At 43.0% G+C, this 25,598-nt stretch overlaps 2 protein-coding genes across 2 annotated transcripts in view; both read right to left on the minus strand.

Moving 5' to 3' along the window:
- The window catches only part of LOC129152195 (oocyte zinc finger protein XlCOF6), an 86,842-nt gene extending 81,127 nt beyond the window's left edge, over positions 1–5,715 (minus strand). The window contains 1 exon segment of the mRNA XM_070546130.1: positions 5,413–5,715. The gene's annotated coding sequence lies outside the window, so the exon portion shown is untranslated.
- Positions 5,716–16,908: 11,193 nt separating this feature from the next.
- On the minus strand, positions 16,909–18,570 carry LOC139061987 (zinc finger protein OZF-like). The gene is made up of 3 exons (XM_070542018.1): positions 18,552–18,570; positions 17,730–18,333; positions 16,909–17,647 (listed from the first exon to the last, which is right to left on the minus strand). The coding sequence occupies exons 1-3, from the start codon at positions 18,568–18,570 to the stop codon at positions 16,909–16,911; spliced, it is 1,362 nt and encodes a 453-aa protein (XP_070398119.1).
- Between the last annotated feature and the right edge of the window lie 7,028 nt (positions 18,571–25,598).

Raw genomic sequence — 25,598 nt, forward strand, 5'->3', positions numbered from 1 at the left:
ATTATCAGACATGCTGTCTCATCTGCTTCTTTTATAAACTTGCAAAAAGTAACAAAACCATTTGAAAGCCACTATTTGTGGATTCTCTGAAAGTTTCCATGGAGTGTGTGACAACTTATTTTTTCATTGATCCTATTGTCTAATCTCACAGCTGAAACAAGCATCCTTAATAATCTGTGCACAGGAAGCTTACCGATGCTGTAGTAAAACAAAAGGTATAATAATTTATTATTAATAAAACCTTGTTGCAGCACTAAAGCAGAAAAATTAGATTTTGCATTAAATATGCAAAATATTTACATATGAATTGTTTTAGAGACCTTTAATTGGCAGAATCTGATATTAATTTAGTTCTTACAAAAAATGGCTCCCAACATGGTTTGTGTGGCGTTGCCATAGTGTGACATCATAGGCACAGATCCCCTGTCCTCTTGTTTGGAAATGGAAATATGGTCACCCTACATTAAACAAACTGTCCACCCGGGCTTTTGCACTGCACAGAGACGCTTCGCTGCCTACGACTGGACGTCAGTTGAGAGTCAGTCTCATGCAGACTGACCAATGAAGAGAGGGCCTCAAGTTAAGACCCTCTCCTCATTGGTCAGTCCACACGAGGTGGGTCAAAGGTTACTCTGGGCGGGTTACGTGTTGTCAGGCATTCAAGTATTGAGTATATTTACTGCATATTACAGTAAAATATTCTGTATGTGACCACATTATGGTGATCCTTGGGTCGTGATGATGGAGCCCTTGAATATTGTTGCCCAGGGTACAACAAAGTGTTAATCTGGCCCTGGTTCCGCCGTCACATTCCCGCAGAAACTGGTTGATCACACCGGGGCCAGACTACTAGCATGTGGTTTTACAACCACAATGTCCTCAGAAGCAAAAACGCTTTTAAAAGGGAGGGAGGAGTCCTAACTGTTGCTGCAGGGATGTGGTGTGAGAGTGTAGTTATATACTGGTTAATATATTTTTGGGTTCAGTTGCTTTCATGTGGCCTAATGTGAGTCTATTTGGGATCATTGGAATGATCAGCAGCATTTCTTGATGTGACTTTATGGCAGTTGCCCAGGGCATCATCGCAAGGAGGATGGCATTCATTTACTTTTGTTTTATTTGGTATTTTTTCAGTCATTTTTGGAAATAGTGATCAATTTTGATTAATTCACAGCCTATGTTTCATTACATTTAAAATAAATGTCAACAGATGAGATCAAACAAAACAGATGAGAATTGCCCTTAAGCTGTTTAACTTGGACCAAGCATTTCAGGTCACAGATAGATGTAGCTTAGGGTCTCTGTCTATACACCTTATAAGACAATTTAGGTGATGGCATGTTGTTTTTCTGCTATTGAACTGTTTTCTAATAATGTTGTGTTAAATAAAGTGAAGGAAGGAGAGAAATAATGTTTCCCTAGCAGTTTTAAAAAATTTCCCCATGTAATCCGATTAATCGATTAATCGTGTCGAGACCCCATCCGATTAATCGATTATCCAAATAATCGTTTGTTGCAGCCCTACTTGGAAGAACTGACTAGGGAAGTGAGCAAGGAGACTGCAACTGCAGAAGATGTGATCCCTGCCATTTCAGGTTGGTTTTGTTTTATTTTCTACATTTTAATTAAAGAACACACAATGTTTTTTATTCTAAATAAGTAATAAACTGTTATCCATCTATTCATTCTCTAAACAGCTCTCGGACGTGTACTGTCTCGAGAGCAAACGACTGACCAGGGTGTTCGAACCATGAAAAGAACTCTCCTAGAGACAGTGGAGACTCGCTTCGCTGAGGTAGAAAAGGAACCACTCTACAGCATCGCCACTTTAGTGGATCCAAGATACAAAGACAGGCAAGAAGAAATAATGTACATTTTTAATTTGATTCTAAGAAAATAAATTTTCAAAATAGTAAGTCAGCCAATGTCTAATTATGTTTTTAAAATTTAGATTTAGCTCTGTTAATGATTAGAGAATTATTTACTATTATGTAGAGCTGAAACAACTAATCGATTTAATCGATTATAATCGATTATTAAAATAGTTAACAACTTTTTTAGTCATCGATTAGCTGTTTAATAATCATATTTTACCGCATAAAGTCTATTTTTACCACAATCTGACATCGGTTACAAGCTGTTAAATTTGCCGCCAGTGTGTGGCAGTAATGAGCCACTGATCTACCAGTGGAGCCGTAGAAGAAGAAATGAGCCAATGAGTGCCCTCGGTTTTCATGACGTATCACGTTACTGACGCTCATCTTGCTGTGAGAGATGGCGGAACAAGAGGAAATACGGAAGAAAAATAGAAGCGACAAAACTTTAGAGAAACCCCGGACAAAAACCTCACGAGTATGGGAGCACTTCACTCTAGATGCCTTGAAAAGGCAAAATATGCAAAAACCATCTAGCATGGCACGGAAGCACGACGTCCCTAAGTGAACATTTGAGACGAAAACATGTGGGGGCTGATGCAGAGGAAGAGCACCGCGGTCAAGTGAGCCGTCATTTGGAAGAGCCAGCCCGGTAAGTAACAGAAAATAAACAAGCTGGACTTAGTGTTTTAGCTGAGTTCGTTATAGTGGATGTTAAACATGTTTTTTTGCCGCGGCAGTCTACGGTGTTCTACTTCTGATTGACTAGATGCAATCGTGAATCTCCTCCGTGTTGTGTATCATGCGCTTACCAAATTCAGCACGTCTGTTTATAAGAATGTTCTCGTTAAGAGAAAAACGGCACAAACCCATAACTATGTTCCTCATTCAAAAAAGGACAACTCCGCGGTGAAAATATACAGACGAGCTGTGTCTAGGTGAATATAACGCGGCATAGTTGTACGCTTTCAATTTTTAAATACAGGAGAAATTCAGAGTCATTTTTTTTTACTATTGAAAGGCTGTTTTACTGTCTAACGCTGTAAAACGCCTCACAACACATTTTTATCATGTTTCTTAAACAGTATTACACAAAATAAACATTTTTCACATTTCTCTAGCTAATTTAAACACTCCCGACTCAAAGTAAAAACCTCATGAGCTTCTTACTTAGAGCTTTTTAATAGTAAAAAAATTAGACTTTTTTTCTGAATATCTCCTGTTGCGGGCTATTTTGTAGAACGTAACCCTCAAAATAAATGATCACTGTATATTGTTAACTGATTCAAATAATATAATATTGATTTAGTGTTGTAGTGTGTGTGCTGCTTTATTTTATATGTGTACTTATTTCAGTCTATTTGTGTTTCTTATGCAGAAAAAAAACAAGCAACGATGGACAACTACATGGGGAACAAGACACTCACCCCCCAGCAATTCATACCACTTACAAACTCTATTCTAAACATGCTGGTAAAAGACATGAGGCCACTATCCATGGTGGAAGGAGCAGGCTTCCAGCTAATGCTAAAAAATTATTCTGGACTGATATTTTGCACTGTTTAGCTCATTTTATACTGCTGACTGTGTTCCTGTGCAATAAAATAGATTGCAGTCAACTGCACAATCCTCTTATGTTTTTTTTTTCTTAACTGAAATGCATCCATCACTTGTATAGGTTAAATAGCTAAACAATAACAAACCGATTAATCGATTAATCGAAAAAATAATCGACAGATTAATCGATTATGAAAATAATCGTTTGTTGCAGCCCTACTATTATGTAAATATAACATTTCCTCAGCTGAACTGTTGTGTTATGCAGTGTCTTGCCTAACATTTTTAAAAAAAATTGTTACATTTATCTTGTAGATATTTCACTAAGTCAGACCACCTGAGGTTTGCTAAAGATTCCCTCATCCAGGAGGTGATGAAGATGGAGAACAGGGTTGCCAGTAAAGAACCAGAGGCAGCAGAGCCTGTGAGCAAGGCACCTCGTCAAGGAGCAGGAAGCAGCCTTGGCAGCATCTTAGATGAGATCTTAGAAGAGCGTCAGCCAGAGGCCCAATCTGTGAGTACCACATCAGCAGATGTCCAGGTACGGATCTACCTTTCGGAACAAACCATCTCTAGGAAAAGCAATCCTCTAGACTACTGGAAAACACATGCTACACAGTTCCTTTCACTGGCTGCTGTTGCAACCAAATTTCTCTGTGCCCCCTGCACCTCAGTGGACAGTGAGACTCTTTAGTGCAGTGTCAAACATTCTTGATGAGAATAGGAATCGGCTCTCCCCCGACAAGTTAGAGATGCTGATTTTCCTCAAAAAAACATGCACTTTATTTGGGAGCCTTAGAGTAAAAGTTGAGCTCCATGTAGAGCACATGGAAGAGGTGATTTACCAGTTCTTTGCAATTTGATGTTGATGTTTTATTCTTGAATGGTGTCAAGTTCGTACACCACTTTGATTAGGCATATATTTTGTTCGTTTTAATAAACTAGTCAGTCTAAAGGCCTAAGATGTATTTTATTTTGTTACCTGACTGAATTATGCAACTACCTCTTAGAGGTGGAGGTAAGCACTTTAATTTAACTTCTATTATTGTGTTGAGTTATTTTACAAACCTTTTCTACTTTTCTATAAAAACAAATTTGTTTACATATTGTTGCACCACTGATAAGCTACAAAGATATAATTTTGTTTACTTGGTTTGAAGTGCTGCTGCACTAACAAAAGGTTTCTACTTTCTTATGGTATCATGTTGGATGCCGTCATATAAATAATAATAAAAAAAACTAACAGGTCAATTTGGGTGCAGTCTCCTTTTTTTCTTGCTATTTTATTGTATTGCTGAAGTATCGGATCGGGACTCGGTATCGGCAGATACTCAAAATCAAATGACTCGGAATCGGATCGGGAGCAAAAAAATGTGATCGGAACATCCCTAACTTTTACTGTTGTTTTCATTATTTTACAGCTGGGTGACAGTGATGTTTTTTTTTTTGGGGGGGGGGGGGGGGGGTCTAAGCACATTGTGCCCAGGGGGCCCCTGCAATGATAGTCCGGCCCTGCCCAACAGTGAGCTTAGCTGCGTGTGACTGATGCAGAGTTCGTTTTTATATCTGCAGAAAGACAAAAACTAGCCTCACTTCACTCAGAGATTGTTCTTTAAAACTCGTATTAAATCCGCTGTGCAAACGCACTTTAACCACTTAGTCGCGCTGCTCTTTAGCTGATATGGGATTTATTTACTGGATGCTAACATCACATCACACTCACGGAGTAACACACACAGGCGCTCTGCTGCTAAAGTCAGTGGAAGGTTATCATCTGGTGTAAAAAGGCGTTCATCACAATTCCCAGATCACGTTTTATTCCACGAAAATCGTCCGAATCCACATTAATCTGGGTGCTAACTTTACTAGCGTATTGTGCTAGCGTTAGCAGGTCGGATGCTAATGCTAGCACGCTGCTAATGCCCGTAAATGAACGTGTACAGTAAAGTTAGCCGACATTTTAGAGTGATATGAAGCTTACCGCTCTGCTGCTGTGTCGAGCTGGGTCCAGCCAGCCGCGGGGCCTTTCTGCTGGGCTAAACTAGTACGTGTCGCACCGCCACGGCTCAACAAAAGCCACCACACCTATAAAACAAACTTTTGTTGCCTTTTCTAAGAGATGGTAATGACTCCAACTTGTTGTTTCCGTTTCGGATCTTTATTCCGGGTTACTGTTGGCCGCAGCCCACGTCTTAACTCCAACAGAAACACCGTTAATGATCTCCGATCACACTAGATCGTTTTCTTCTAAACAACCGAACCGTAACTTTGCACACAGCCGGCCAAGAACAGCCCTTCAACATAAAAGTCCAACCATAACAAATTGCAACCCGCTACACTACTGTACAACAACGTAAGGCGTGACACATATATAGCCTATATTTACGCACTTATGCCAACCATAATCGTAGTTTGAAATAATTTAAATATCACGAAACGTAAAATTTTTTACCTTATTTTGAAAAGCCACTGGCTTTTTCCTCTCTAGCTGCAGTGCTTCGCATGCGCTTCTGACGAGAGACAGTAGCAGGGCCGTATCCAGAATTTCTAAACTACCGAGGGCCACCATCCGTTATGCCATGCACATTGAGAACAAACTGAAGACTAAAGCTGATTTCAGATTTAATAATTTGTTTAACCCTCTGGAGGCAGGCGTTGCAGATTAGCAACGTGAAAACCTACCTACCTGGTTACTCCACATACGTACTTCATGAGCATTTTTGAACTCAGAAGTTCCCCTGAAGGACTTAGTTGTTCATCCTTTTATCAAAACTTATTTTGAGCCTGAGAGGGTTAACACTAAAGTGACTTGTTTTAGTATGACGTTGCATTTTTGGTTCTTTTTTAAAACACAGAAAAGGTTATTTTTTTACCTTGCTGACAGTTTTGTTCGTGGCTGTAAACTTCCTCAGAGCTGACTCTGATGGTGGCGCCACTTCCTACTCCGTTTATCCGCGGGCAGCAGAGGATGACAACGTCGTCTCCCCTCACTGATGACACAGTCCCATTTTTACGTCCCTTGGACAGAAGTCCAATAACGAAACACCACTCGAGTTCAGATCAGGCGGGCCGTTCCTCCAGATCACACCCCTCCAGGTCAAGCTGTCATTGCCCACATGAGCATTGAAGTCCCCCAGCAGGACAATGGAGTCCCCTGATGGAGTGCTATCTAGCACTCGTCCCAGGGACTCCAAAAAGGGTGGGTACTCTGAACTGATATTTGGCTCATAAGCACAAACAACAGTCAGGACCCGTTCCCCGACCCAAAGGCGCAGGGAAGCTACCCTCTCGTCCCCTGGGGTAAACCCCAACACACAGGCAGAGAGTCTTGGGGCTAACAAAAAACCAACCCCAGCCCTCCGCCTCACACCCGGAGCAACTCCAGCAAAGGAGAGTGTCCAACCCCTCTCAAGGACTTGGGTTCCAGAGCCAATGCTATGTGTCGAGGTGAGTCCAACTATATCTAGCCGGTACCGCTCAACCTCTGCCACAAGCTCCTGCTCCTTCCCCGCCAGCGAGGTGACATTCCATGTCCCAAAAACCAGTTTTCTTGTCCGGAGATCGGACCGCCAAGGCTCCCGCCTTGGTCTGCCACCCAATCCACATTGCACCGGACCCTTCATGTTCCTCCTGCGGGTGGTGGGTCCACAGTTGGATGAGCCCATGTATCCGGTTCGGGCTGGGCCCGGCCGGGCCCCATGGGCGAAAGCCCGGCCACCAGGCGCACGCTCACGGGCCCCAACCCCAGGCCTGGCTCCAGGGTGGGACCCCGGTAACCCTCCAGGCCGGGTACTCCGACTCTTTGACTTTACCTCCATGAAAGATCCTGTGAACCGTTCTTTGTCTCACCCTTCACCTAAGACCAATTTGTCATGGGAGACCCTACCAGGTGTTGTGCCCCAGACACTTATGTTTAATCAAAGATTAAAATATTTAATTTTAAAGATTTCATTTAATATTAAAGTTAATTTGAAAATTCAAGAGATCTAGAGATCTTTGCTTATTCAGTGATCAAACACTCCTTGTGTTTATTTCAAGAAAGAGTTGAGTTAAAAAGTTTAAGCAATTTATTACTAAACAATTTCAAACGTGACAATTTAAAGACAATTTATAAAGACTTTGGCATTAAATACTTTGGTATTAAATAGTAACCCTGTGAATGGATGAATCTAATGTGAAGTATGCTGCGTTCTGGTTAGAAAGAATTTGGTTTGCAGATCAACTAAAGGTGTTCTTATTAAATAGCATTCAGATGCAAGCTGTCTTCTACCTCACTCATTAGGAGACCCCCTTTTGGATCCGAGATGTCAGGAGAGGAGATGATGACCCCAAGCACGAGGTGGGTAGAAGAACCTTGGTGCGACCAGGTCGGTCCTGGGATGTCTCCGGGTCACCACGACTAATGAAACTGGTTGCGTCTTGAAAATAACTCTGAAGGAGTTTGCGTCAGCTTTGCTCTGCAGATGTTGTTTTGTTGTGTCGTAGCAACTCTGCCAGCGTGACAGAACTTGCTTGTGTGGTTAAAAATCGTTGGGCGGCCGTCCCAATTTCTCTAGAACTTACTTGCAAAATGCCTAGAGTTCTGTTTTATAAGATGGGCATTTCCTGTTCTAACGAATCAGGATTTGACATGCAGAGGAAGATTTAACATAATCCTCAGAGCACGCCTACCCAAAGATAGAAGGTTCTGGCGGATGAGAAAAGAATCATGTGAGTGCAGTTAACTTTAACCTAGTTTACTTGTTCCTGTATGATTGTGTATAAGTGCAGAAGTGCACATGATCTTCTTGTCATTATTAAACATTACCGATTATCATTAATAATAATTATTAACCAAAGAATAATAATTCATTTCAGTAAAACACAGTTATAATGAATCATGATGATTATTTATGAACATTGTAATAGCCAGGGAAAAGAGTTCATTAAAAATGATTCTTTTAATCTTGAAGTGTCTTTCTCTTCCTGTGGAGGAATAGCAGTCAGATAAGGGCTGGCAGTCAGATTAAAGGGGTGGTAGACAGACATTCAGTCTCCTTTGAAAGAAACACTGTAGGTTGTCGTAGCAGCCAGGTCAAGGTGACCCAGACTGTGTCTCTGACCTGAGGGTCAAGAATCAGGTCATTCAGTGACGCTACACCTGGATGCCTAGACATGTGACCCTCTGACACCCTCTGTCTAAACCTGTAAATTTACTCCATGATGCACAGCACCAGGAGGTGAACGGCCAGAGCAGCGTGAATCAAAAGCTGTATCCAACAAGGCCCAAGCAGCACGTCCAGGACGCAAACACCGCTTCAGGACTCACTCCAGCGTGGTCTCCAACAGGACTCATCCCACCAGTACCTCCAACAGGACTCGACCCACCAGCACCTCCAACAGGACTCGACCCACCAGCACCTCCAACAGGACTCGACCCACCAGTACCTCCAACAGGACTCGACCCACCAGCACCTCCAACAGGACTCGACCCACCAGTACCTCCAACAGGACTCGACCCACCAGCACCTCCAACAGGACTCAACCCACCAGCACCTCCAACAGGACTCGACCCACCAACACCACCAACAGGACTCGACCCACCAGCACCTCCAACAGGACTCGACCCACCAGCACCTGCAACAGGACTCGACCCACCAACACCACCAACAGGACTCGACCCACCAGCACCTCCAACAGGACTCGACCCACCAGCACCTCCAACAGAACACCATCCACCAGTATCTCCAAGAGGACTCAACCCACCAGTACCTCCAACAGGACTTGACCCACCAGCACCTCCAACAGGACTTGACCCACCAACACCACCAACAGGACTCGAGCCATCAGCACCTCCAACAGGACTCGACCCACCTTCACCTCCAACAGAACACCATCCACCAGTACCTCCAATAGGACTCAACCCACCAGTACCTCCAACAGGACTCGACCCACCAGCACCTCCAACAGGACTCGACCCACCAGCACCTCCAACAGAACACCATCCACCAGTACCTCCAACAGGACTCGACCCACCAGTACCTCCAACAGAACACCATCCACCAGCACCTCCAACAGGACTCGACCCACCAGTACCTCCAACAGGACTAGACCCACCAGCACCTCCACCAGGACTCAACCCACCAGCACCTCCAACAGGACTCGACCCACCAGTACCTCCAACAGAACACCATCCACCAGTATCTCCAACAGAACACCATCCACCAGTACCTCCAACAGAACTTGACCCACCAGTACCTCCAAAAGAACACCATCCACCAGTACCTCCAACAGGACTCGACCCACCAGCACCTCCAAAAGAACACCATCCACCAGCACCTCCAACAGGACTTGACCCACCAGCACCTCCAACAGGACTCGACCCACCAGCACCTCCAACAGAACACCATCCACCAGTACCTCCAACAGGACTTGACCCACCTGTAATGTCAAGAAATGGCCTGATTTTGAGATCCCACAGGTCATAAGCACAGTGAGGTCATATAACCCTGGCTATGGGACATTCTGCTGTATTTTCCCCTGACAGGAGTCGGAATGTCTGCACGCAGTCGCTTTAATCAGAAGCCTTCATCAGCTGTACTTCAGCTCCAACAGATAATAAAAGATGACAGTAACATTCTTTCCTCCAAGGCTTCACAGAGAACGCTATTAAATAAACTCTTTATTCCCAGAAGAAAAGAAGATTTTATAATTACAAAAGAATCATGGAATGAACTTTTGTTATTTATAATGATAAGAAATGAAATGTTCATGAATCTGTATTCAATGATAGTTTAGTATGTTTACTGGATGAGATCATCATCATTTACTCACACACCAGACAAAAGTAAGGTTAAGATTAAAAACGCATGACACATAACTAACCTTGGCCCCTAGACTCAGAGTCTCTGCATCACGGAGTGTGTGTTCTGAGATTCTTGGTAACATTGGTAATAGATAACAGCGGTCTATAAAAGCCAGCCACTCTACTTTCTCCTCAGTTTGAACATCCAACAGAACGAGGATTGGAGAGCAAAGTTGTAAGACTGGCCATCTTTAGCTGAGCTACAGCCTCTTTAACCCAGAAGGATTTTGACACACTGTCAAAACCGTAAACCTTTTTTCGCACCTGCGAAGCTGAGACGACAGATAGTTTTTCCTGCAGAAAAGCTGATTTGCTTAGACTCCTTGAGAGTCTCCAGACGCTGGGTTTTCATCCAACTGTTGTTACCTGGAGCACGACCCTGGACTGACCTGGTCGTACTAGGAGTTAGTCTATGGACTCCTGTACCCGGGGTCTCCGACCCCCTCCTGACATCTCAGATCCGAAAGGCGTCTCCACTTGGGTACGTAGAACACAGAGAGAGCGTCTGTATGCAGTTTGATAAGAACAGCTTATAGCTAAGATGCAAGCCAAATTCTTTTATATCCAGAACTCACCTCTCTGAAGATACGGAGCTTCTGACTGCACTACACTATATTCACACATAAGTAATCAGACACCATCTTAGTTCCATCCACTCACTTAAAATGATAAACAATCTGTCAAGTCTTAATTGTTTGTAAAATAAATTCTTATTTTATTTGCAAAACCTGACTGGTTCTTGAATCATAAACAAAGTGTTTACAGTCCCTGATTAAACAAAGAATCTTAGAATCTTCTGCCTAATCACCTTAAGACCAAGCTGGAGATATTCTACATTTATATAGAATATCACAGCTACTGGTCACAAGTAGTGATAATAAGATAAATAGCTTTTAAAACAAGTTATTCACCCCAATTTACCCTCTTTTATTTTCATTACACACCAGTACCTCCAACAGAACACCATCCACCAGTACCTCCAACAGAACACCATCCACCAGTACCTCCAACAGAACACCATCCACCAGTACCTCCAACAGAACACCATCCACCAGTACCTCCAACAGAACACCATCCACCAGCACCTCCAACAGAACACCTTTCACCAGTACCTCCAACAGAACACCATCCACCAGTACCTCCAACAGAACACCATCCACCAGTACCTCCAACAGAACACCATCCACCAGTACCTGCAACAGAACACCATTCACCAGTACCTCCAACAGAACACCATCCACCAGTACCTCCAACAGAACACCATCCACCAGCACCTCCAACAGAACACCATCCACCAGTACCTCCAACAGAACACCATTCACCAGTACCTCCAACAGAACACCATTCACCAGTACCTCCAACAGAACACCATTCACCAGTACCTCCAACAGAACACCATTCACCAGCACCTCCAACAGAACACCATCCACCAGCACCTCCAACAGAACACCATTCACCGGTACCTCCAACAGAACACCATCCACCAGTACCTCCAACAGAACACCATCCACCAGCACCTCCAACAGAACACCATCCACCAGTACCTCCAACAGAACACCATCCACCAGTACCTGCAACAGAACACCATTCACCAGTACCTCCAACAGAACACCATTCACCAGTACCTCCAACAGAACACCATCCACCAGTACCTCCAACAGAACACCTTCCACCAGTACCTCCAACAGAACACCATCCACCAGTACCTCCCACAAGGCCCATTTTGACTTTCCAGTGAAATCTGTTTCCTCAAATGTTTTTTAACTGATGTTTGACTTATGTGGGGCCAACGCTTCTACAGAAACCCATCCACCACAGGTGATAGAAAAAGACGGACTTCATGACGCGTGGAAATGGAGTAAAACAAATTGTTGTTCTTTCATTTTCTTATTCCTCAAGAACAGCTTCTTCCAAAAACAGCTTCCATGCTTTTGAGCTTTTTCCTCATATTGTACCAGACTGATGTCTTTAAATTTAAAATGTCCAAAATTTTCTTCCTGGGGGGCATGCCCCCAGACCCCCTTAGAGTAGTTTAATACTTATCTTCTTCATGTCTGCTCTTTGGTGCTGGTGCACACCTGGTGGTAGAAAAAGAACTGGAAGATATTTCAAATACACTTTAAAAAGGCATTTAAAAGTTAGGGTTTGGTAAAGTGGTGTGTGTGTGTGTGTGTGTGTGTGTGTGTGTGTGTGTGTGTGTGTGTGTGTGTGTGTGTGTGTGTGTGTGTGTGTGTGTGTGTGTGTGTGTGTGTGAGACACATTTAGGACTGCATGAGACAGTGTGGTTCCTCAAATCCATGCATCTTATTATTTGGTTGAAGTAATGGTGAACAAAAATAACTTGTATTTCATAAATGACGTCTCAATGGTGTTTATGATCATATTTGATCTTATCTTTGGTCTGGGAGGTGTAACTTATCATGATACAAGCCTTTTACAGTTTTTCCCAATTGTTCACACACATTTTCTGGTACTTGAGACACAAATACCACAACATGTAACCAAGTAACCAACCCCCCTAACCAATTTTGCGAAACTACAAGCACAATTCCTGCTTTGCACTCAAATTTCAAATCTAAAACACTTTTCTCAAAACACTACACACAATTCTCTGCTGTTGGCACAATTTTCATACAGGAACTATCTTGTTCTCACAAGGAACACACAGCTATTCAAATGTGCACACTGACTCATCACAAGGGCAAACACCCGTCACACAGTTTTACAATCAACAATCAGAGCTTTAGCATAAAAGGGCAACAGGTGAGCTCTTCTGTGTTGGAGCAATGGATGCCAACTTTGGAAACAGAGGCAAAGCCAGAGGAGTGAGAGTAAGAGGAGGAGGACGGGGAGGATGAGGATGAGGAAGAGGAAGACCAAGGACCGTAATCTCTGATCAGATCCGAGCCACAGGTCAACAGGGTGCAATTTGAAGGAAACTCAGAAAGAGTCAAAGAATTGCGATAATACTGTGTGCAAGTGAGTCCCGCAATTGATGCATACACTCAACACTGTGTACAGTAAATTATACATATTTCAATATTGTAATCATAATGACTGTGTTTCACACTAGTGACCACTCCATGTTTATTTCTGATATTGTCATGAGTGTTTCAGAGAGTCCTTGAGCTTGAGACAGCTGCAGTGGAGCACCAGTTCATCTTCACTGATGAGGTTGGATTCAACCTCACAAAAAGACGAAAGAGGGGAAGGAATATCATTGGCCAGCGTGCCATTGTTGAAGTCCCTGGCCAGCGCGGAGGGAACATCACAATGTGTGCAGCGCTTGGCTACCATGGCATCATCCACCACCATGCTACCCTTGGCCCCTACAACTCCGCCCATCTGATCACATTCCTGGACACCCTACATAACACACTCATTCCACCAGACCAGGTAGATGGCCCAGAACAGCCCAGGTACGTTGTCATTCAGGACATCGTAAGTTTCCACCGGGCTGCTGTGGTTCATACTGTAACTGGTTCAATGGCCACCCACGCTTTTTAGTTGTTTATCTCCCTCCATATTCTCCATTCCTCAATCCCACTGAGGAATTTTTTCCTGCATGGAGATGGAAGGTGTATGACCGACAGCCACAAACCTGTATACCTCTTCTCCAAGCTATGGAGGACGCATGTGGAGATATAGCAGCAGATTCTTTTCATGGCTGGAATCGCCATGCTAGGAGATATTTCCCCCGCTGCTTGGCCAGGGACAACATTGCTTGTGATGTGGATGAGGCGCTGTGGCCAGACCGCAACAGGAGGGAGGATGCAGCATAGTTTTATTGTTTCACTGTAACTGTATACAGTAAATTCTTTTGTTGGATGTAGTTTATGTGCAGTGTTGGGAGTAACGCGGTACAAAAGTAATTAATTACTGTAATGCATTGCTTTTTGCTGTAATGTGGTAATGTAAGGCATTACAGGGAAAGAAAATGGTAATATTTACTCGGTACAATTGTCAGTAACGCGGTAATTACAATGCATTTTTAAACCCAGAATCAAGCTGCGTTTCTTAAAAATTCAAATTGCGGGAAACCCGAAAAAAGTTCCAGTATCTGCATATATTACGTCATTTATGGACTCAGCTTTGCAGGCAGAGAGGACGCAGCGGTAACGGCTCAAATACTCCAGCTGCATCCTGCGCGCGGCCGCTGTAACATTCACAAAATCGCTCCACTAAAACAAAATAATTCACCTGCGATTGTTCATATCAGCGCATGTTCTCTGGTATTCTGTACTTTTCTGACGTGCTTTGCCTCAGCTGAGTTAATCTGGGCCCCGGTGATTTCAACTCATTGCTGCTGGAGCGCCGCGCATGTGAAGATCCCTCTGGCTGATTGTTAGAAAGTAGGAAGTCTAGGAAACGGTTTTTCTGGAAGACGGAGAGAACATGCAGCATGCAGGACAGTTAGAGAGAGAAAGGGCAGGAAATTATTCAAATAAAATCAAGAAAACAAAACAAAGTGCTTGAAAAGAAAAAATGTAGGTAGATTTATCCCCAATACTCATTTTTACCAGTGAAAAGCAGTAATATATAAGCATTTAATATTTATGCATGTGATAGAATCAGATCACACCAGAAGTCAGTCCCACATCCAGGGCCGTATCAAGGCATTTGGGGACCAAGGCTAAATAGACTTGGAGCCCCCACCACCTCACTCGCCGCTCAGTTAATCTAAGATGGCAGCGTGCTGAGAGTACAGTTTATTGTTGCATTTATTACATAAACAATCCTTCTAAAGATCTGTTTTTAACAGCAATCCTAGCTCAGACACCACATCACCTTCCACCGGATGTGTCATGAGCTCACCAGGCATCAGATTACCAAACTCATACTGAAGTTGTTTTGTTGAAAGTAACTTAGAGTAATGCAACAGTAGTGTAATGCCTTACATTTTAAAATCAGTAATATTGTAATGTAATGAATTACTTTAAAATGAGGGTAACAAGTAATAAATAAAGCATTACAGTTTTGAAGTAACTTGCCCAACACTGTTTATGTGTGCAACTTTGTGTTGGTTGGGAATGGGATAAACATTGTGTACAATGTTTTGTGGGAAAAATAAAATAATTTCTACCATGTGTTTGTGTGTTCAGAGTGTAAAAACAATATTCTGAAACAACAACACATGCATGTATTTACTGTCTGTAGTATAGTAGGTGTAACACTGAACCAAAAAGGCTTTAGTCATTATGATGAATGGAGAAGAAGTGTTTTCCATTCATCATAGTGTTTAACATTGAGCACATGAGTGTTCTGCTGGTTCTTATAAATGTCTATTCATATGATGGTTAAGTGTGTCATTTGACAACAAAATCACATTTTGAGGAGAACTTACATTGTTTGGAATGTGAAGTTTAATTTTGCAGGTTAAGTGAGGGGTTTTGCCCATTGTGTGTGTATTTTCTGGATTTGTGTGTAGAGTTCTGAAAATATGGGGCATGCTTTCAGAAAATGTGTGTAAACAACTGAGAAAAACTGTAAAACATGTTCAAGTGTTACAAGAGGAGATGAATGCATGAATTTAAAGTTCATGTTTGGAGACCAACCTTCACAGTTTGGAGGCTCACGCTGGTGAGGAGACACCATTAGTTCTAGTAACACCTGGGTTCCCAAGGCCTGTTCTGAAAGGATGGATGTTACGGGACCCTTAAGGATTCCAGTTGGATGATTGGAGGATTATTTAGGAGGATTGGAATGAACAAACTAATTTCAGTGGTGAAGGGTTAAATGAGTGAGTGAACCCACTACCAAGGATGAACTCTGCTAACTTTAAAATTCAGCTGCTCTAAATAAGCATGAAGGTCAGAGAGGAGCTCTAGGATGGATATGGATAAAGGAACTGTAATGTAGAGGTAAAGTAGGGCAGGGCCAACGTTAGCAGCTGTCATACGGTCCATTTGAAATGTCTGACTTTCATTTAGCCTGTTATGTGACAGGTTAGAGCACAGTCTCATGTTTGAGTTTTTCATGAGAACATTGAGATACCTCACATGCTGATGGCATCAAAAATATTTTTTCTTTCTCAAAATAAAGAATAATTTTAATCACAATCCTAGAAGAACCTTGTCCAATCAATGTGCATGTCCAGTTCTCACTGATTGGATAAAAATCCCTCCATCAAACTGTGTGTGTGTGTGTGCACGCACACACGAGCGTGTTGTGAACTGGCGTTGTGATTTTTCACTACTTAGATGTAGCCATCCTTACACTGACAAAAATGTAACTAAGTAACTTTTACTTTGAGTACATTTTATTTAAGATACTTTTTACTTTTACTTGAGTAAAAATGTAGGCAAGTACTTTTACTTGTACTTGAGTAAAAAATTATCAAAGTATTGGTACTTGTATTTAAAGGTATAGCAATCGATGTTTTTCTTCCGGGTGGACCACGTCAACCATTGGTCCGCAAAAATGTCAATTTCTGGTGAAGCCAGTCCTGGGTTAGTTTTCACTTCCTGCGCATGCGTACTCTGCGCACCCCCGCACTCTCATGGAAATCAGGAATAGGATAACGTGGTCCAGTCCGCTCCCCAGATGCCGCTGTTACCGGTTTTCTGCCCGAGAGGTAAGCTAATGTTCTGCATGCTGTTTTTAGAGCCCCTTATTACACATTACGGCCGACAGCTACTTGTAAACAGGCGTTGAGAGAGTGTTGCGCAATGTGGAGAGGGCAGTTCTTTCCTGAAATTCAGAAACATCGATTGCTATACCTTTAAGTGGGAAAATGTAGTCTAAACTTCCCTTGCATGTGAATCTTTGTCCACAGAGCTCACAGGCAAAAGGCTTCTGTCCTGTATGGACTCTAGTGTGTCTGTCTAAATTTCCCTTTTGGGTAAATCTTTGTCCACAGAGCTCACAAGCAAAAGGCTTCTGTCCTATGTGGACTCTCATGTGAGTGTCTAAATTTCCCTTTTGGGTAAATCTTTGTCCACAGAGTTCACATGCAAAAGGCTTCTGTCCTGTATGGACTCTCAAGTGTGTGTCTAAACTTCCCTTTTGGGTAAATCTTTGACCACAGAGCTCACAAGCAAAAGGCTTCTGTCCTGTGTGAACTCTCATGTGACTGTTTAAACTTGACTTTTGGGTAAATCTTTGACCACAGAACTCACAAGCAAAAGGCTTCAGTCCTGTATGGACTCTCATGTGTTTGTCTAAATGGTCCTTTCGGATAAATCTTTGTCCACAGAGCTCACAGAAAAAAGGCTTCTGTCCTGTGTGAACACTCATGTGAGTGTCTAAATTTCCCTTTTGGGTAAATCTTTGTCCACAGAGCTCACAAGCAAAAGGCTTCTGTCCTGTGTGAACTCTCATGTGTCTGTTTAAATGTGATATGAAGCTGAAACTTTTTCCACAGTTGTCACAACTAAATTAATTTAGTTCTGTCTGAACTTTCCTGCTAGAGTCTACATTTTGCTTCACTCTAACACGTTTCTTATCAACACAACAGCTTGAAGACTTCAGTCCTGAATGACTTCACTCTCATGTGTTTCTGGAGAGACCGCTCATGGAGAAACTGTTCACCACACTCTGGGCAGCTGAAAGATTTGACAGCCTTAACATGTGATTTAGAAGACCTGCTCTGCTTCCAGGGTTTGTTATGATTTTTGGTGTTTGGCTCAGAATCTGACAAGAGTTTCAGTTGACAGTCAGAATTGTTGCCATCCTGGTCATCATCTTCATCATTGCTGACTTCAGTCTCTGAAGAGTTGGTATCATATTCATAAAGATTTAGATCTGGATTCCTGGTAGTTTCTGCTCCTCCACAGTCCTCTCTACCACTTTCTGCTTTCATCTGGTCAGTGGTGCTGCTGGTTGGAAGATCTCTGTCTTTAGGTTGGTTCTGATCAAACTGTGACAACAGAACTTCTCTTCCTTCTTTCTTAACCTGATGAGAAACTGCAGAGAATGAAATGTTGGTGGCATCAGTTTTAATCTCATCAAGCTGATCCTCCTCTTCCTGCTTCATGTTGAGGGGCTCCATGTCCTTCTGGTTCAAAGGAGGCCTCAGTTCTTCAGGAACTCTTACTTCTTCCTCAAACTGACACAAAACTGCAGAGAATGAATTATCACAGTTTAAGAGTAATTTAAATATAACAAAACTTTAAAAAGTATTTTACTTTGAAAAACCAGCTCTGCCTCTTTTCCCCGTGTGTGAAGGAGCCGGCTTCTGTGCGGTGCGCTGCTCTCACGAGTTAAAGAAAACTACAGGCAGAGAAAAGGTGGAAGAAAGGAACCTTACGTTAGAAGAAGGCATTTTTAGTTCAGACCTGTGAAGACCAGCTTCATGCTAACGCACGCTGCTACATGTGAACAGTAACGTAGTCAATGTGGTCTGTCGTTAATGCGTAATTCCAGATCGGTAACAGTGTACAGCTTAATGTTGGTTCATGTTCCCACCGAGACTCATTTCTGCTCGCATTTTCAGAAGAAGAGGAAGGAAGCGGAGGAAGATGTTGAGGTAATGTTTAGACAAAGATGCTCATTGTTCTTTGGAAGAGGCGAGTGAAGGAGAGACAAGTGGAGAGGCAGAGCAAGGAGCAGCATGATGATGGAGAGAACAGCAGGGAAGCAGAGAATCTGGCTGGGACCCAAAATATTCCTCCAATGGCTGTAGCACAACAAATAAGCATTACAATTTCTGTCAAGCTAAATAAATATTTTATTTAATTTTGATTAATTTCATTAATTCTTGGCACACTTTAGGCCCCTTAGTACCAACTGGGCATGGCTTAAATGTCACGGGCTACCTGAGCATTTTTCTGACCATGTCCATCCCTTCATGTACTACAATTGTGAAAGCTGGGTGTAAAAGAATTTGTTGGTTGTTGCCATCATACATTAGACTTTGTGTTGACTTATGGCATAGACTGGGAGGAAATAACAATCTTTCCACATAATCCAGTCCTCTCGGACCACTTTCTGATAACCTTTGAGTTTTTTTTATAACCGAGTTCTCGAGACATGAAAGTAAACTTTACTTTAGTCGGTCTCTATCTGACACCGCTGTTGCATCTTTTAAATTAACTGTTCCATCTTTACTGTCCTCAGCATCTCAGAGGAACGTAGCAGAAGGCAATATTTTCATTTCTAGCCCCTCATAAATTGATGCCTTAGTTCATAATGTTACTTCCTCTTTATGTGTGGCATTAGATGATGTTGCCCCTTTAAAAAAGAAAGTAATTAGGGACAGGAAGTTGGCTCCCTGGTTTAATTCTCATTTACAAGCTTTAAAACAAAACTCTAGAAAATTGGAGAGAACATGGCGCTCTACGCACCATGAGGAGTCCTACTTATCCTGGAAAAAATAGTTTTGTGCTTTATAAAAATAAGCTTTGACAAACTAGAAATGCTTATTTCTCAGCGTTAATTGAGGAGAATAAGAATAATCTTAAATTTCTTTTCAGTACAGTTGCCAAACTTACACAGAATCATAGCTCTGAACCATCTATTCCCTTAGCCCTCAGCAGTAACGACTTTATGGGATTTTTCACAAGTAAAATTAATTCTATTAGATACAAAATCATTAGCATCCTCCCTAATGAGATTTCTTCTTCCTCAGTAAGTGAGGCAGCATCAGAGGTAACTGTAGAACCTCATCTGTGTTTGAACCGTTTTGATCCAGTTGAGTTTGCATTTATCAAAAATATTAGCTTCATCTAAACCTTCCACTTGCATTTTAGATCCAATCCACACCAAATTATTTAAAGTTACATTTCCTTTGATTATATCTAGAATGGGGGGAGTAACCAATCTATCCTTAGTAAATGATATGTAGCACAGGATTTTAAGGTTGCTGTAATCAAACCTTCACTTAAGAAGCCTTCTCTGGATCCAAATGACCCAATGAATTATAGACCAATATCTAACCTTCCATTTTTATCCAAAGTCCAGGAGAAAATTTTCATTTCTTTTCATTTCATTTCATTTATTCATAAAACCCCCTCTGCGACCAATGCAGACGCCCAAGGTGCTGAACACAACACAATAAAAACATAAAACCATCAGAATAAAATATAACTATCATAAAAACAGCACAAAATCAATTAAAAGAGGAGAGTAAAAGCAAAAAATAAAATCCAGAAAAAGATTAAGAGGCCGGGGCATCGAAACCAGGTAAAATTTGCACTAAAAATAGTGGCCATCCATGTATGTGAGCATTTAAACACTAATTATCTGTTTGAGGAATTTCTGTCTGGTTTTAGAGAGTATCACAGCACTGAAACTGCATTAGTGAGAGTAACAAATGATATTCTCATGGCCTCAGATAAGAATCTTGTGTCTGTTCTAGTCTTGTTAGATCTCAGTGCTGCCTTTGACACAGTTGATCACAATGTTCTTTTAGAAAGACTTGAACATGTTGTAGGGATCAAAGGAACAGCGCTAGGCTGGTTTAAATCCTACCTGTCTGATAGATTTCATTTTGTAAATGTACATGACAGGGCTTCCGGGTGTCATGGCAATGAGAGTAGCAGCATAGACAGGAGCTCCTGCATCAATAACTACTATGATCCGCAATTCAAGAATATAATCCACTAAAAACGGCTTCCCCCTCTAGAATAATGAGCAGAGATAAAAATAAGAAGGGAAGAGCCCCAGGCCGAAGCTCAGGAATGTGGCTGGCGAGCAAAATGTGCGGAACACACTTGGAGCACAAGGGCGAGAAGATGGCGGAGGAGGAGGCCTCACCGTCAGCACTCGGCCCCTTCAGACAGGTGGTGAGTGAAGTAATGGCGGAGGGCATGCAAGACCTCAAGACGGAGATGAAGAAGGAACTATCGCTCGTGAGAACGAGTCTGAAAGAGGACATGAAAGCCCAAATGAGCGAGCTAACACACGAGATACATCAACAGGTTACTGCCGCCACAAGCAGGATAGAGGAGGTGGGGAAACGGGTGGAAGAAATGGAAAGAAGCATGGTAGGGAAGGAGAAATGGGATATTGGAGTGAGGGATGCCATTGTTCAGCTGCTGGATAACTAACGACAGCTACAAGAGAAGGTTACAGATCTGGAGGGGCACTCGCGCCGTAATAACATATGGCATCCACGAGAACACTGAAGGCACTTCCATGCTAAGGCACGTGGAAAGCATGATGATATCAGAGCTGGGGGACAGTGTGGACTTGGGTAGCGAGAAGAACCTGGGCATAGAAAAAGCCCACCGGGCGCTGGGAGCGCAGACAACCCCCCCCCGATCAACAGTGGTGCGCTTCTTAAAGTTCAGCATTAAAGAACAAATCCTTCGCGCAGCATGGAAGAAGCCAGTTTATATAAATAGGAAGCAGATTTTCTTTGATCACGACTATGCCAAGAACATACAAATGAAGAGAACATACAAATGAAGAGTAAAGAGTATGGACCGGTGAAAAAAGTACTTAAAGAAAACGCCATCCGATTTCAGACCCCGCTCGCCAAAATGCGGGTTCACTGACTTGGGAATGGTCCTGTACAACAGTGCGGAGGAAGCGGCAGTGGATTTAAGAAGACGCGGATACACGGTGGGACCGGTGGCCGCAAGAAAGTCCAAAGGAATCACGACGGAGATATGAACAACAGCCTGCTGCCGACGACCGTGGTGGGGCCACAACGCGCCGGGAATACAGCAGGTGTCCGCAGGAGCGCACGGGAGAAGCTGAAGGTGTTTCAGCGAGCGGGCGCAGAGGACGTCGGGACGAAGGAGTAACGCTTCCCCTCGTTTACCCACAGAAGTGAACATCAGTCCCATTTAACAACAGGAGCGCTGGGTTGCTGAACAATACAGGGCAAATTTTAAACGATGATTACTTTGATAATTGAGCGGCGAGGGTCCGATGAAGGTGACTCATAGTTTTGCTTTTTTCAGTTCCCTTTTTTTCCATAAATAGGCAACAGGAGGGGGGGGGGGGGGGGGGGGCACACAGTGGCATTTCCCCCCAGACTGAGAGGAAAGGAAACCTCTTTCGTGGAAGACCTGGTTATTTTGGTTAAGACAAGTTCTGTCTTTGTTTATGTCTGTTCATTATGTGTTCTGAGGGCAAGGAATATCATTATGCTGGTGCAGGGATATAAGTTGGAAATATATAGAATGTGTTGAGGGTCTGACCTCATGAGGAAATTACTATGCAGTGATTTTCTCCAAAATGACTGTGCTTAAATTGCTCTGAAAAGCAAATAATCACATCAGCGCCAAGAAACTTCATTTCCCATGATGCTTTGCACACGGAAGCATTGTGATGACGTCACCGCCTAATACCAGAAACACATTCTGCGGGAGGCGGGAGCTTGGACAGCTTTCCCGCGACTTCAAAGACTATAAATCATGAACGGAACAAAGAAAACTCCGTTCTTTTGCCCAGGATACCTGGCGGTAAGGACACGCTTGTCGAACGCTCCGACAACTTGAGCACGCGGAAGCTCTAAGTGCCCAAGTTGAGCCACGCAACCGCTGGAAACCACTCCAACTCCATCGGGACCTGACTGGGAACGAGCGGAGCTCCATCCAGCTCTCAGAGACGCTGTAAGTTGTCAAACTCAGCACAAAAGAAACTTCGTTCTCTTGGTGTCCAGCCCGTGGAGAAACACTCACGGAGAACGCCAAACAACGGAGAAAGCGACAACTCCATCAAACCGACGGACGACGCCAAACTGCGGAGAAACACGGAGAACCGTCAAATCAAAAGAGGGAGGGACGCCTCGCTCTTCTGGTGATCAGAAACTCATCTCTTTCTCTCATTCTTGCCTTCTCCCGTTTCCTCTATAGTCCAGAATAAGCAATAAACCACGTCTATTGCTTAAAAGTAGCTTCGTGTTTTCCTCTTTCGTTCCCAAAAACGTCCGTCGGGTCATTTTGAAAGAATAAACTGCTTATTGATCATTGTTTGGTATCTTTAAATGTTTTCTGCTTGGCCACGTGGTTAAACTAAAAGATATTATTCGTGATTAATCTTTTGTGTTGTTTCATGATCCTTTGAAATGTTTTGAGTGAATTTAAGGTTAAGGTACTTATGATTCTAAGTGCCTTGGAAGTTAAAGTGCAAGTTGCCACCCACACTTTAGCCAGACAAAGGGGTCAGCCATCTTGCATACAGACTCCATTTTAGAAACACACACACACATACATACACACAAAACACCTTGAACATTATTTTGAATATACATCCTTTTATTATATCACATGGTTATTATTCATTTATGCCACTGTTTATTCATTTGACAAATTGTTAATTAAACGTTATAAAATTCAGATTTTCGTTTCCAGTAGCTTTGTTGTATCGAAGAGAAGTCTCTGCTCCGAGGATTCTACGAACTTCAAGAAAGACTGATAAGAGTTTTGGATTCAATTTTTCCCCGGTTAAAGGGGAATGGTGCCCCGTATATCTAAGAATATCTTAATCAATTAATAAATCAGTAAATATTCCCATATTTACAGAATTTATTGAAGAATCCAAAAGTAAGTTGAAGCTTACGAATTGTTCGCTCCTAATAACCCCAACATTAATTGGTGCAGCCCGTGTGAGGCTTGGATACACAGAGATTTCTATCCGGCACAAACAAACAAATAAATCCAAAGAGCCTGAATTAAAAATAATCAGTTGTTCAGCCTTGAACCAGCAACAGAGTGGTGCTGATTTCGCTGAGCAGGAAGCTGCATCGAACTCTCACCTGTAACTCAGTGCTTCTTTAAAGGTGCAACGTGTAAATTAATTCTGGTTGACCTTTTAGGTTAAAATTCAGTTTTTCCTTAAAGGTGCAACGTGTAATTAATTCTGGCTAACCTTTTAGGTTAAAGTTAAGTTTTTCCTTAAAGGTGCAACGTGTAATTAATTCTGGCTAACCTTTTAGGTTAAAATTCAGTTTTTCCTTAAAGGTGCAACATGTAATTAATTCTGGCTAACCTTTTAGGTTAAAATTCAGTTCCTCATTAAAGGTGCAGTGTGTAAGTAATTCTGACTAACCCTTTTAGGCTAAAATTAACTGCTAATTTAGCAACTTTAACTCACAGTGGCTATTGTAACTAACTGAAACCTTCACTCAAAGACTGATAACACCCTGTTTGCTAATATTCTGAAGGAATAACTAGCATATTTAACACCCAAGTGTTGTAAGACGTTGCTACGGCAACGCACCAGCTGTTGCTAAAATACTGAAAGGAATATTATTTTAGGCGTTAGTCACGGCATTCCGTGCAATCTTAAAACGCTAAAACCTGTGCGCACAAAGGTTAATTTAGTGTTTTCTGCTACAAAGCTAGCAGTTGCTGCCAAAAGGTGCAGCTTTGAGCTATCTGCAGAAGCTCTACTAGGCTAATTTGGTTCGGTTGTTAAAATGGAGGATCAGAGTAGTGACCTGACCAACTCCCAGCAACCAGGTGGCGCTGCGGCCCACGAATGTGAACCTGGCCTACTTTCTGGACAATTTTTGTCCAAATTGGTCGCGGTTGCTCGAGAACCCGACTACCCTTCTAGGGATTTCACTGAAGAACAGCTTGATGCTGTAATTGATCAAATAGAAAACCCGGATGGTACAAAACCAATCCAGGTTCACTTAGCTAAGTTAGCCCTGATCCTCTATCAGAGAGGACTTCAACGTGGTCAGAAGATCATGAACCTCCAGAGTATGCTAGCTGAAAAACAGCGAAATGGAAGGCTGATCGAGGAAGACGACACCAGCACAGATTCTGGGGAAGATAGGGAGGAGACCCCGCCCCCCTCTGCTGATGACAACAGACAGTGGGAAGGGGGGAAACACCATGACTCTCTGGACGGACGCACGCCGCAGGGGAAAGATGAAGCTTATCTGTCCCAACCTTCGGCCCCGTTCCCTACACACACTATAGGGCATTCAGGACCACCTAGGGGCCGAGGGCAGTTCGCTCTCGAACCCCAGGTTGGACCACCACCCTCATCTTCACGGCCTTCTCAATCAGTGAGAAGTCGACCAGCTGAGCGGCACCTCTATTTAGACCGCTCCCCCAGTCCACGAATGGTGCAAGGTGCCGATTGGGGTTATGCACCCCAATCTGCACCTCAACCATCCACCCATCCTAGCTACTCCGGTATTTGGCATGCCAGCAACCAGCTGCAGGACAAAGCATCATACGCCAGTCCGTACCCGGACAGAGCGTATTACGCAGAAGCCCCAGTTGAAAGACGCAGGCTGCACTACGCAGACGTGCCCCGGGAGGAGGACCTCCCAGGACACCCACGTGATGTGCCAGCAGCCCGCCACAGCATGCCGAACCCCGATTTGGGCCCCAGGAGTCAACATTGGGAGCCCAGAGCACACCAGCGATATCCAGCGCCCTCTGAGACAGACCGTGGGTCAGAGTCAGAGGATG

Source organism: Nothobranchius furzeri, chromosome 2 (assembly GCF_043380555.1).
Source record: "Nothobranchius furzeri strain GRZ-AD chromosome 2, NfurGRZ-RIMD1, whole genome shotgun sequence".
Lineage (NCBI taxonomy): Eukaryota > Metazoa > Chordata > Actinopteri > Cyprinodontiformes > Nothobranchiidae > Nothobranchius > Nothobranchius furzeri.

Bases quoted from the DNA above. Each gene is read 5' to 3' on its own strand.
- LOC139061987 (XM_070542018.1), bottom strand. The intron at 17,648-17,729 runs GTTGTGTTGATA...AAATTAATTTAG, and splicing joins AGGACTGAAGTCTTCAAGCT to TTGTGACAACTGTGGAAAAA.